General features: G+C 53.7%; 1 protein-coding gene across 1 annotated transcript in view; it reads left to right on the top strand.

Annotated features, from left to right (window-relative positions):
• The window catches only part of ASTN2 (astrotactin 2), a 366,433-nt gene that overhangs the window by 216,609 nt on the left and 135,969 nt on the right, over positions 1–13,855 (top strand). Inside the window, exons 14-16 of the mRNA XM_080402294.1 lie at positions 10,424–10,548; positions 10,982–11,086; positions 12,645–12,824. Coding sequence (XP_080258420.1) covers positions 10,424–10,548; positions 10,982–11,086; positions 12,645–12,824 — 410 coding nt within the window. The remainder of the gene's footprint in view (positions 1–10,423; positions 10,549–10,981; positions 11,087–12,644; positions 12,825–13,855) is intronic.

Genomic DNA, 13,855 nt, shown 5'->3' with positions numbered 1-13,855 from the left:
CCTAAATCTTCCACTGCACCCAGTTTCTGGGCAATGTCCCCTCGCTTGGATGCTGGAGCCGTGGCTCAGTGCAGAGGAATGCAGGAGCGGCTGGCAGGGACCAACCCAGCATCACTCGCCCTCTTCCCTGTCCCCCAGCAATGCTCCCCTGCTGTCATGCTCTCACCCTGCCCAGAACGCAGCCAGGTGAGAAGGAGACTCCCATGGGCTGTTGCCTTCAGTAACAGTTCACTTGAGATGAAAGCCGGGGACGTTTGTGCCAGTTCCTTCCTCCCCCAGCATGAGCCGAAGGAGCCGGCTGCAGGCAGAGCAGCCTGCATGCCTGCACCCCAGCTTTCCAGGGGACAGCGCCACTCACCAGCTGTGACCCTACCCACGGGCAGCTGGAAAACATCTGGAGGGTGTGATGGCACTGCCGCTTGTCATCAGGCAGCTGCGCAGCCTGGGTATGATGGCCTGCAGAGCTGGGAGGAGGGAAGCAAGTGGAAGGTGCTCCAAGGCACCTCACTGAGCCCCAGTGTGCGGCTCGGCTCTCAGCACCCATCTTTCCCTAGGAGGATGGCGAGGGGGGAGCTCACTGCAGGTGCCATCACCCCTCCCCAGCTCACCGCATGTATCATTTTGTGGCTTCCATAATTAACTTTGCACACAGAAATGCGATTTTGCAGATGCAGTCACAAATCCTAGCTAATTCAGCATATGCTCTGGCTGCCTGAGAGTGCCAGGGAGCTGCTGCTTACAGATACATCCCCAAGCGCTGCCCTGCCCGGCTGCTGCCTTTGCCTCCCCTGCCTGTCCCTGGCCCCTGGGGGACACTGGCCTCTGCAGAGCAGAGTGACTGCGATGGTCCGTGCTGGTGGGTTTGCTGCTGGGCAGAACCATGGGCTGGCCAAGCAACCTGCATGAGCAGCTTGGGTGGGCACTGGGTACCAACGGGGGTCACCCCGGGCTCGGTCAGTCCTGGCACAGGGATGCTGGTGCAGCTGGAGCCTGTGCTGGCATATGGCAGGCCTTGCATGTAGGGGAAGCGGGAGCATTAACTGCGTTGAAATGACTTTGTCAGAGTGCCAGCATATGAAATGTGTGGTGATATTGCAGCCCTGCCACTGCCTGTGGCTGTTTTTCCTCTGCTTCTAATGACTAATAGAGAGAAGACAAAACAATTTCTATTAGTTTCTCCCACGCTGCCATGGGTTTCTTATTTTCCAAACCTCATTAGAGTTTGTAATACCATGGTGGTAGTCAAGAGCAGTCCGAATCACCCTGGGGGGAAGGAAGAGCCGAAGAGATGATGTGCGGCCCAGTATTAACACTGCTCCTGGTTCATTTCCAAGGTCCCTCCTGATTCCTTTCCAAACTCTTACACCTTATCTTCATCTTAAAGGTTAACAATGAAGCTTAGGGGAGAGGGAGAGAGAGAGAGAGGGGAAAAAAAAAAAAAAAAAAAAAAAGCTTAAGATCCTAAATTGTTAAAGAGAATGGATGTGTGTGCTGAGCAGAGACCTGGGTCTGCATTTACATTGGAAAGGCAAATATTAGTTAAAAGGCAGTGCTTTTGCTTCCCAGGGCATTGCAGCTGGGTGTGGGTTTCTCTGGGAGCGCTGCTGGTTCAAGGGGCTGCTGGTGTGCAGAGAGGCCACTGGCTTCAGGTCACCATGCCTAAATGCTGTAGGAACTGGATGCAAGTCGGGCACCAGCCTCACGCCAGCTCCTTGGGAAGTCCCAGCGTGCGCTCCTGGCTCCTCTGAAGTCAGTGAGAGTTTTGCATTTGTTGCCTCACTACAAATAAAGCTAATGAAAGCGCCAGGCATGGAGCTGCTCGAGCTACAAACAGTATCCAAACAACCCACACAAGAGGACCCGCAGCCTGGACTCAGCTCATCACGGAAATAATCATTCAGAGGCGTCCAGCCTGGCTGTGAGTTACTCAGGTGTAGAAAAAACATCCCCACAGAGAAATTGTCCCCAGATCATCTCACGGTGGCCGTAGCCTGGTGGGCAGAAGCTCTGTGAGCTGCTCCAGGAGGTCCGTCTGTCATCTTCTCCATCCAAATTGTTAAAAAGCTGAAAGTGGCTGAGCTTATGGAAGCCGACAAGGTCAGACCCTTCGGCTGTCAGCGGTGGCGAAGCTAATGGAGGGAGACACCTTGAAGAGCAGATACAAGGAGCAAGACACGGATGCTCCTGGCAGACACTGATCAGTGCCAACCCTTTGCAAACAGGCAGATTTCTCATCAGCCACATCACCTAGTGGACATTTCCCAGACCTTCCAGTCAAGGAGGGATAGCACACGGCTCAGACGTGTCCTCCTGGCCCTGCCACCAGCTTGCAGGCTCAGGACGGGGCTGCTGATGTGGGCAGCGGTGGAGCCACTGCCTATCTCACTGGTGAGATCAGCCAAACACTTAATCCAGAGCCACACAGGGAGAGGTTTTGGCTACTTGCTCATTTGCTTTGCCCCTGCAGAAGGAGGAGAAGAGCAGAGGTGCGTGTGGAAGAGCTTGTTCTGGGTGATGATGCACCTAAGAGATGTGATGCACCTAGGCAGTGTGGCTTGAGCAGGGCAGTAGTAAGGAGTTAAGCAACTTAAGGATGCTAAACGTTGGGTCAGGCATATGCTGGATTGTATTTCATCAGTTTCTTTGCTGCTTCACGAAGCAAGCAGACGATCAAATGAGGTTTCCAGCACTAAATGCAAAGAACTTGCAGCCTGCTCCATCAGAGGGAAGAAACTATTGGTGGACTATTTTGGGCTCTGGTCCTGGTGCAGCTGGGAGATCTTACCTGGGTTTGAGTGTTAATGATGGCAGCTTTTGCACCAAGTCACGTCTCCCAGCTCACATGCACCGGACTCCCTGGGGTTTCACTGTCTGCGAGTGTGGGCTTCCAGGAGCAATTTGTGCGAAGTTGTGAGGCAAAGAAGAGACAGGTTGCCACTCTTTTCCCTTTCTCCAGTCACCGGCATGTCTGCTTATTTTTTGTCACTCTTTTGCTCAAACATGGGGGGGAGGTTTGACTTTTCTTAAAACTTCTTGCAGAAAATCATGTTTAAGCTTAGGTTAAGCATGGGAAATTTCAATCCCAAAAGGAATAATCCATATATTTGCAAAGTTCTCTAAGGGACTAAAAACTAGAGCTTTGCTTGGGATTCCTCTTGCAGCCCCGACTCCGTAATTAAGGCATAAATCCAGCTCTGCGTGCCTGCACGCTGCCTGCTGCACAGGCGCCAGGCGTTGCTGTGGGAACCGTAACTTTCCAAATTTGTTTTTACTCAGCACTCCATTTCAGCCTGTTCCCAACAGGCGCTGTGGTGGAAGAAAGATCCACAGCCTACCGTAGGATTTCACCCACAGGAGACACTCTTTACTGGAATAAATAAATAGCTGTATAGTGAGAAGCAGGGCGGGGAGAATAATAAGTGATGAGCAGGTGCTGGGCTATGGATGCTCCACCTGAGCTTCCTTGTTTCTGCTGGCCAGAACCATGGTGGTGGAACTCCTCCAGCAGCATGTCCTACCCCCGCTGCCTGCTCCGGGGCTTGCCAGGGTGCAGGAGGGAGATCCCTGCTCCCGTTGCTCATGGCTTCTCTACCTCTCTGTGTCAAAGCAAGTTCCTGTGTGTTTCCTTTAGAAATGGCTTCAGGAGAGGATGCACTTTTTCTCTGTGTTGGTGAACATGATGTTTACTGTGCCACGGTGGTGGGTGCTGCTGGCTGAGTTTCCCTGGTGTGTGGTGGCGTTACTGCTGGAGGGGGGCTTTAGTGTTTGGGGGATGTTTGGAGATGATCTGCAGGAAAATCAAGTTGGAATAGTCCAGCATTGGTGGAGCATGATGCTGATGGGCATGGGCACGGGCACATGATGCCCGGGTCCAGAGGAAGGGTCCTGCTGCTGACCCAGGCTTGGGCATGAGCAGTGCAGAAGCTGAGTTATCGGTTCAACAGCTGAACTAAAACACCCCCAGCAACATGCTTTGGATTACTGTGAAGGGAGTTTGATGTTCTGGTGCACTAATAGAGAATGGGAAAGTGGTCACAGTCTCTGTTGAGACTTGTCTTTAGCTACTGGGAAGATGCAGGACCCCCTGGCAGGGACGGAGGTGGTGGCACCACAGTGGTGGCAACTATTCATCTTCCTCTATTTTGTACTAAAAATATCTATTTCTTTATTTTTCATCTGTTTTGTACTAAAAAGAAACAACCACCAAAAAAATCTCTGCTTGGGTTCTGCAACAGGTTCAAGCAGAGTTGACAAATAGCTTTGGATCAGCTGAATTCCTGGTTTACAGTGAATAAACTATTCACCGGGAAGGAATTCCCTTCCCTGCCTTGGCTGGCTCCCGGGCAGCAGCGCTGCTCCCATCGCTCTCATCCTTCTGTCTGGCTGTCGCTGCTCTCTCAGGTCTTGAGGTCCCATGCCCATATGTCATTTGGTGACTGTCACCATCATTGTGCCATGGCTGGGGACCCTGCACGGCACCACATGCCCGGTGGCACAGGCACTAGTGGGGTTGGCATCTCCTGCTCTCATCCACAGTTCCTGGTGATAGCCACCACCCTTTGCCCCGTTCTGTGGCTCTTGCTGTCCCCTCCCATGCTTCAGTGTCCCCACATTGGGCCTGATGAGGGAAGAGGAGCCCCGGTGGTGCCACCGAGGGCCTCCTGCAGCTGTGTCGGTGCAGCTGCCACAATTAATATTCCAGTGCCAGGATCAAAGAGCCACCGAGACAGAGCCCACGGCATTCTGCCAGTGTTGGCTGAGCCCTCTTCAACACCTCCCCATCACAGCGCAGGTGACTGCACCACCACACAGCCCCAGCCCTGCGTTAGAGTGGGAGCAGGAGGCGTGGGAAGGGGGGTCCCAGTCACCCCCAGCCCCACAGCGGCTATTGGGGCTCAGTCTGAGGGTGCGTGGAGGGGATGGTGCTGAGCATCTGTGCATGCCCGCAGGCGTTGCAGCCCCAGCGCTGGCATGATTTACCTTCCCGAAAACCACCTCAATTTAAATGCTAATTATCCCTGAACCAGGGGGGTAAGGCAGCTATTGAATATTGTCAGGCTGCTTATTGCTGGCGCTGCAGTGGGGCAGGCTGGGGCTGCGGCAGGGAGGGACAGGCAGCGCGGGGACAGGTGCTACAGCAGCAGCAGGGCTGATGGAGGGATGGGGCTGATAGCTGTGGCCACACGGTGGGGTTCTCCGGGGGACATGGGTCTTCTCTCTCCCCACAGCTCCGTCCAGCCATGCATCATTGCAAATGGTGGTTAGGGCTGAAAGTTGTGGAGCTGATGGGGGCTCCAGGGCCTGGCAAAACCTGACCAGTCTGTCCTTTTTTTATCCTGTTTTGTTAGACTGGAGTGGGGCCTCACTAAAATTAATGACCAGTAAATTTGGAGTAAGTAACTGCTGCTTCAGAGGGTTTGCATTAAGCCTTTGTAATTCACCAGTGCCTGAGGTCACAGAGACGTGTGGAGGGAGATTTACAGCATGCTTACCTTCTTCAAAGTGGCTGTGGAAACAGGACACCCTCTTTTCTGTCTCTCAGTGACTCTAAATAAATTGGTTTTGGTGATGACAAGCTAAAAAGAAGGTATTTCTGAATGTCCCCATGTCAGATGCAGGCCACCCCAGCGGGAAAGCTTCTCTGAGGGAAAGTTGGGTCAAAAGCTGGCACAAAATAACCTCAGATCCATCATGTTCTCCCCAGGCCATTGCAGGGCAGGAAGACTAAGATTAATAAATTATTTTTGCCGAAGAAGGCATCCTCTCAGACTTGCATAGCAGAAAGCGCAGTCCTCACATCGTCACTTTGCTGAACATAAGCATGCTGGATGATAATGTGATTAACATTTGTAGCTGCGCCAGCTCAGATAAGGGTAATTAAATCTCATGCTTCAGGGCATGAGCTAATCACTTGTGGGGTCATTTTATATACATATATATATATATATATATATTTTACCCCTTCATGAATATGTTTGCCCGGTTGCTGGGATGCAGGGTGTGCATCCGCTATCAGAGGCAGGTGGAGGCAGGGAGCCCCATGCCAGCTGATGCTTGGATTTGCAGTGAGAGTTGTACAGGAGCAAGGAGGGTCTCTGCAAGGGTTGGTGAGCAGAATCTGGCCTTGAGGCCATGTCCTCCAAGAGTGAAGCGTGAAGGGAGGAAGCCACATCTGGCTGAGCCAAGGAGGAGAAGCTGCTCCTTCACCCAACAGTGTTGCTAACAGGAAAATGATAGAAATGTGAGGCACCAGCTGAGCTTTCACTACTGCGGGCCATCCCACTGCGCGCTTGGCCCTGGCTTTCAGTGCCTTGGCAGGAGGACAAGGTGCTCTAGGGCTTAGCAGAATCATGCCATGGACCAGGACCTGGCAACTGTGGCCACGTCCAGAAGGATGACAGCACTCTGGCTCCTCCTCAGTGCCTGCATCAGCCTCTTCTGCTCCCCCCAAAACCCCCTTTCGCTCAGAGATGCTGCAGGATGTTGGTCCTTTTTGGAAGCTATGTGAGATGATACCAGCACTGCGAAGCACAGTAACACAGCTCTACGCTGCACCGTGCTGTGGCTGTATTGCATGACCTTGGGTGTATTATTTAAGGTTAGATTCCCCAAAAAAGCATCTCTAGTTTGTGTATCTAGTTTCAGGAGGACAGGAGAACACCAGCACAGCAGGCTCTTGCCGTGTGAGCCCTCCTCCTGGTACCTGAGCAGCCACTAATCGCCTTTACCCCAGCAGCACCTCGAGATGGAGGGAGCTGCTGTCTGTTACCTGTGTCACCTGCAGCAGCGGGTGCATTTTATGACTCAGCCAAGGTTACATGGAGTATCCACCAAAGCCAGGATCTTGAACTCAGTTTAACCCAGGTGAATGTTTTCTTTCACAGCCCACTTTGCCAGTACAAGAGCTCAGGAAAGCCTTTGGCCATTTGACTTTTCCCAGCATCAAGACTCGTTTATCTGGAAGTCGGCTCCCTCCTGAGTCAGGGATGTAGCCTAGGTTGGATGCTACTAGGGACCGGAGCTGTGAGGGAGAAACAGCACTTCCTTGTATAATGACTTAGTTTCTGCAAAATGCCCCAAGAGATGTTCAGATGCCCACCAGCAGAGCGCTGCCAGTCGACAAGTGGATTCAGTGTGCATCATGCCAGAGAGCACTGCGTGCTCTCTGCTCCTGTGAGTATCTGACATCTGCTCCGTGAGTGCTGGGGAGATGCTGGCGGCAGAGCAAGGGAGGATGTTGTGGGGTTAGCAGGTGCTGGGATCAGGCAGGTTTGCCTGGCTTGCTCCTGATCCCATCAGAATAAACCTGGCTTCATAATCAGTAGGAACCATGAGGTCATGAAGGCATCACCGTGCCTCTTGGAAACAGCATGGCCCCCCAGTTGTGAACCCTGCACATGGTCCTGCACCCGTGCAGAGGTGCCGGTGGCGCAGCCATGCCCCAGATGGAGGCATGTGCAGCAGCACATGCGCAAGGATGCTGTCACATGCCTCCCCTCGTCTGTCTCCCTGCCCTGCACGCATTGCCCAATGGCTTTGATCAGAGCTTCCAGAGAGCACAGAAGCCTGGCAGAAAGGCTTTTTTTGTGCCTCTACAGTGAGCAGCACTGCGAGCCGCAGGGTTGTTAGTAAGGTGCAGTGGAAGAGGAGCTGCAGCCCTCTGCCGGCTGTGGCTCTGCAGCACACTGCCCTCCACGCCTGCCGGGCACGAGCGGGTTTGGGCATCCCCATCATCTGCCCTCCCAGTTTGCCCAGATGCAGCGGGGGCTGGGCGCAGTGTTAGCTGGGAGGACTCTACAGGGGGGCTGTGCCATGCCCGGACCCTGTGTCCAGTGGGTGCTTCCTCCACGCAGCTTCAGCTCATCCTGGCTTTGGGCAGGCAGGGAGCAAGGGGTTGGAGGTGGGGAAGGAAGGTGGAGACCCAGGAAGGCTTTGGTAGCAAAAATGCATCATTGAAGCCCTCCTGAAGTCCTGCCTTGTACCACTGCTCCCTCCCGTTACGGGAGCACGTTGTGAGCACCCTCCGGTGTGTATGCCCACGCCTCGACTCGTTCTGGCCCCTTGTTTTTCCTTGACCTTTCGACTGCGGAGCAGTTAAAGCAAATGGCATTACAGCAAGCGGCACCACCGAGCGTGGCTTTTTGGTAAATACCTTTTTACAGAGGCGTCAGCTCTGAGCAGCAGTTGCTGCGTGCAGGTTGCCCTGGCACCAGTGTGCGTCTCCTCCAGCTTCTCCCTCCTGAGCTGCCAGCGCATGGACCACCAGCCCCCGACAGCTGTCCTGCCACCCAGGTGGGCTGGCCTTGTGCCCAGGGACAGCCGATCCGTGGGCTCATGGCACGGGTGGGTGTTGGTGAGATGGTCCGGGTGGGTTTGCATGGAGGAGACGCTGCTTCTGCATCTTCTCTGCTCCATGTTCAGATGCAGGGCACGGGGTTAACACAGTCTTCTGGTGTCTGCCGTGCCATGTGTTTCTGTCCCCTGGGGCTGGGCTCTTCTGGCATCACTGAGTCTGTCCCCTTGTGCAAGGCGGTGTGAGAGTCCTTGGGAAGGTGCTACCAGCCACTGTCATTGTCCTGAGCATCTCCTCCTGGTCCTTTCGGAGATGGGATGCAGGCAGGCCTCCAGTGTGACCTGCCTGGCCCTTGAGCTAATCTCCTAGTGCAGGGTGTGGGGCTGACCCACCAGGGAGGGGACGGTCCCTGTCCTCCGGGGTGGCAGGTGAGCTCAGCACGGCTGCATCCTGCTTTTCTGGTGCAGCATCACGCTTCTGTGGGGCTTTGGGATTTGGTAACACTGACAGCTTTCTCCCTTTTCAGCTGAGGCAGAGCAGCAGAGACACCAACATGATTCTTTCCATATTCCCTACTGATCTGCCTAATTTTGCAGCCCCTGCTTCCCACCACCCACACCGCTCCTGTCTGCAGCAGTAATTGCACTTTGCCATTTGCATCACTGAAACAGCGAAGGGCTCAGAACAGCAAAGGACCGCTCAGCCGTGGGGGATCCCACGCCCGGTGTGAGCGACAGGAGATTTGCGAGCACATATGTGAGCGGGAGGCTTTTCCTCTCAGACAAATAAACCACTTTTTCTCCAACTGTGCCTGAAGTGAAGCTCCCGAGACACAATCAGGTGCCAGCAGCTTTGAGACGGGGAGTGCAGCGTGAAGGCTCGTGTCAGTGCTCCTCGCCCACCTTGGGGCTGGGAGCATCCCCAGGTGGGACTGCTCCCAAATGCACAGGGCTATGGCCTTCTGCTTGCCACTGGTACAGGTTGCACTGGCCATATCCTGGCCCTGGAGCATCAGGAGAGCCCCAAGGAAGTGCTCCACCAACTCAGCATCTTGCTACAATGGGACCCTTGGAGGTGACCAGGGTGTCCCCACTTGCAAGATGAACATGGGATGATGGAGCATCACTGCCAGGATGGGCTGCAGGGAGTAAAACTGAGGTAAACCGGCAGCTGTTTAAAGGAAGATCTGTTCAGAAAACACGCCGCTCGGGCGGGCGGTGCCAGCCTGAGCCTCCCCCCAGCTCCTGGGGCTGACCTGATTTTGCAGGAACCTCCCTTTTTTCTGCTCTGCTGCCCTTTTGTCTCTGCACCTGGAGGACGCAGAGCCTCCTGGCCTATATTTTGGCTCTAAGATCAATATTTAAAATCCCCCCCTCCCGTTTCCTTTGCGCAGGCGTGAGGCATTTCGCTTGCCGGGGGAGGTTTGTCTCCCAGAGACCTGTCTGTTCACCATTTCAAATAATTTCCCCAGCATCGTTGTTCTAGAAACAATTCATTAGGGGCCTATTATACAATGTTATACCTGCCAAGGTTAGAAAAGATCCCCCAGGTGTGGTAAAATCGTGCTGTGAGCTGCACGCGCCGGCTTTTTTTTTTTTTTTTGGTGTCTGTCTGTAAATGTGCCTTTTACTCCTTTTGGAAATCCAGTCATCTGGGGGCAAAGCCGCAGGGGTGATGCTGCTGTCTGGGATTGCAAAGCCCCAGCCGTGCGTGGTCTGGTGCTTGGTGGTTCTATACTGGAAGTTGGTGCAGGTGGTGGAAAGGGGCAGTTTTGGGGTGTAGCAGCCATTCCTCTCTCCTTGCTGCTGTTTTCCCCCTCTCCAGTGGCACACTTTGAAAATCCAGGCTGAAACCAGTGGCTGGGTCCCCAGGCTGAGACCAGCCCCACGTTACTGGAGAACTAACGGAGCCATGGTCCCTGGGGAGCTCATTAAGCATCACCTTGGAGGGCTGTGCTGCCAGGGGTGGCTGGTGGCAGGGGCAGCAAACCTCATCCCCTGTAAGGTCTCCTGCTTGGAGGTGTCCCTCGCCCTCCCTCGCCCTCTGTCCCCGTGCTGCTGGGGCAGATCAGCCCCCCTGCCTGGTCGTGGCCTGCATCGTTGCTTTGCAGTTGTCTTTTTCTCTCTGCAGGGAGAATAACTTCATCAAGGACTTCCCACAGCTGGCCGATGGCCTCATGGTGATCCCGCTGCCCGTGGAGGAGCAGTGCCGTGGCGTCCTTTCGGAGCCCCTTCCTGACCTCCAGCTTCTCACTGGTACGAACTGCCCCTGAGCTCAGCTCCTGCTGGGGCGAGCACAGGAGCAAGAACCCTTTCTCCCACCCTAGATCCCAGCATGGTGCCCAAGGGGCATCAGCACTCCTGAGGTGCTGGTCTTGGGCTCCTTCATGGCATCCCTCCTGTCTGTCCGGGGCATAAATCGCATATGGGCTCTGCGAGTCTGCCCTGGCATGACAAGGCAGCATCTCCATCCCTGTGAGCTCCAGGCAGCCGCAGCCATCGCAATGCTGGTCCTGCCAGCAGCCTGAGGACCCCGTGGCACAGCCACTGGAGGTTGCCATCCCTGCTATCATCCCGTTTCTCTCCCCTGTGGTGTGTAGCAAAGCCATTGCTCTGTGCAAGCATTAGGCATTTCCCAGAGCGTGGCTGCGGGGTCAGCAGGGGCTGAGCATCGGCTCTTCCTTTGCAGGGGACATCAAGTATGACGAGGCGATGGGCTACCCCATGGTGCAGCACTGGCGGGTCAGGAGCAACCTCTACAGGGTGAAGCTCAGCTCCATCACCCTCTCTGCAGGTGAGGGTTTCTGATAAGAGGGAGACGTGTGTCCACATGGGTGGGTGGCTGGTGGTCTTCTGCCCCAAGGCATGGTCGTGCCAAGCATCTCACCAGCGTTTCCCAGCCCCAGGCTCTGCGCGGGCAGTAGCTCATGCTGTCAGTGCTGCTGCAGAGGCAGGCAGAGAGATCTTCCTGCATTTTACAGGGGGGAAACTGAGGCAGGGTGTTTGTGCAGCCGAATTGCACAAACCAAGAGCTAAGGTCAGAGCCAGGATCAGGCTAATAAGCAAGACTTCTGGGAGGATTCATGTGGGGGTGGCTGTTTATATGTGTATGTATGAAACCCAGTAAGTTCTTGAAAAAATGTGGTTTCAAAAGGACCCAAAGCGCTTGTAAATGTGGGTCATATAAAGCAGGGAGTTGCAGATGAAGAAGGGGTGGGCGGGAGGATCCTGCAAACGTCAAAACATTTCACTTCCACATTTTTATAGCTACACATTTTGTTTCAGAAGCACTGAAACATTTTGTTACGACCTGAAATGTTTTGCCTTTTCATTTCAAAACAGCATTTTTTATTTAAAAATCAACCTGTTTTTTAAATGGAGGAAAAAAAAAAAAAAAAAGAAGAAAGAAAAGATTTAGTGCAGACAGATGCAGAGCCCCAGAATAAAATAACCTGCTTAGAGCTGAAAAAAATATTTGGGTTCAGCTCAAAATGAATTCTTCTAGCTTTTTTATTAAACCAACCTTCTCTTTCAATAAAACAACCAACCAACCAGCCAGATAACCTCATTTTGGTGACAGTTATGACGTATTTTCTTGCAGTATGTGTTCCGTTCCACCACTGAACCAAAATGATGATATCAGCCAGCTCTAAATGATGCCACCGATGCCTCCACAATATTTCATCTCTGTAGATCAGTGAGGGTGCATGTCCTTGTCCTGTGCTGGAGTCCCCGCTGTCTGTACTGACACTGCAGGGCGTTGTTCAAGAGATGCCCTGGCCCTTGCGCACCCATGGAGCTGCAATCAGCCCAGCCCCACGTGTCCTTCTGGGCTGTCTCCAGCTTTCCTAAAAATAGTTATCGGTTGTGCAGGGTATTGACACTGGGGATGGTCTGCAGTGCAGTCTGTAATAAATTAATCCTTACACCAGGAGAACATCTCTGGTTATGGCTACTGCAAAGCAAAGGCCAAGCGCATCCTCTGCGGAGAGCGCTGACAATGTGCCAGCAGCCTGCAAAATGGGCCAGAGCTGGCACGAGGGTATGTAGGGGAGTGTGGGGGCGTGGGTGCACACACACGTGTTCACGTGCACATCCCTCTGAAATGATTTGAGAAGTGTCTTAGGGAGAGGAATCATAGCAGGATGCCAGAGCCACAGCCCAGTGCAAATAGCTGGTTGTGGATTCCAAAGGATCATAAAGACCACGGAGGCAAGAGAGGAGGAACTGCATTTTGCACCCATGTGGGGACGTGTACATCTTGAGCAGGGATTTTCTGGGCCTCCTTCCCCCCAGGCTGTGGCTGGCAGCCCTGCCTGGCTGACCCACGATCCCCTGCCTCCTTCCCACAGGCTTTGCAAACATCCTGAAGATACTGACCAAGGACAGCAGCCGGGAGGAGCTGCTCTCCTTCATCCAGCAGTTTGGCTCCCACTACATCGCGGAGGCGCTGTATGGCTCCGAATTCAGCTGCACCATCCACTTCCCCAGTAAGAAGGTCCAGCAGCAGCTCTGGCTCCAGTACCAGAAAGGTGAGGAGGGCGGCGGGAATGGGTGGGGTCACAAATGCTGGTTATCATTCGTGCTGTTTTCCACCCATCATCCCCTCTCTGCTGTGCACTCACCATCACCATGCTGGCTGGCAGGCGCATACAGGAGACTGGTACCAAACCAATTGCCCAGCAGCAGGCAATGGTGGCACATGTCCGTGGGCAGCACCCCTGAGCCATCCTGCCTGCTCCTGCCCTTTGGCTCCATCCTTCCCCAGGGTGACCCAGTTCACCGGCTGCCCCCAGCCCCGCTGTGGTGGCCCCCACATGCCGGGGTGCTTGGGGTCAGGTGATGGAGATGTGACATAATTGAACTGCCTCAGAATGGCTTCGTTTTATTGCTTGTGACAATGACGGTCTTTAAAGAAGTGTATTAAATCAATAGCAGACTCATTGTGCTACACCATAAATAACGAGACACATCATTAAACAGGGCAATAAACTTCAGGACTTTGAAGTAATACAATTAGGTTATGTTTATAAAAAACTCCCTTATCACTGGAGCCTTCCATTTGCCAATTCATCTCTCTTCTCCAGGGAGCTGGGGATACTCCCTGGGTCTGTGGTGTTTTATAGGGCCCGTTGTGGGGCTGATGGTAATGGAGGTCGTCAAGGCACTGGTGTCGTGCCCCATGGGCGCTGCCGAGAGTGGCCTCGTTTGGTGGAAGCCAACAGATGGGACGGAGGTGTGCTCCCACCGCTGCCTCTGTTGCTTTCTGCTCTTTTTTTTTTTTTCCTGTCTTCCCAGCACAGCTCGTCTTGTAAGCGTATTTACAACACCTTGTACTTGTTTGTTCTGCTTTTAAATAGTGATAAATGAAGTTTGCCATAGCAATGCCCCTGTTTAGCAGCAGAAAGCGTGGTGGAGGTGTGTTGTTTACATACTCACAAGGTATTAATCGTTTGGGCACGCTCCCTGCAATCCCTGGGCAAATGTATCAGTGGGGAGCAGAGCCGGAATGGCTCCATGGCCCCAGCACTGTCACTGCAGACGCTGGGTTTCTCTGGAGATG

Source organism: Falco punctatus (genome assembly GCF_963210335.1).
Source record: "Falco punctatus genome assembly, chromosome: 9".
Classification (NCBI taxonomy): domain Eukaryota; kingdom Metazoa; phylum Chordata; class Aves; order Falconiformes; family Falconidae; genus Falco; species Falco punctatus.
The sequence above is the reverse complement of the archived record's forward strand: the minus strand, read 5'-3'. Positions and strand labels throughout refer to the sequence as shown.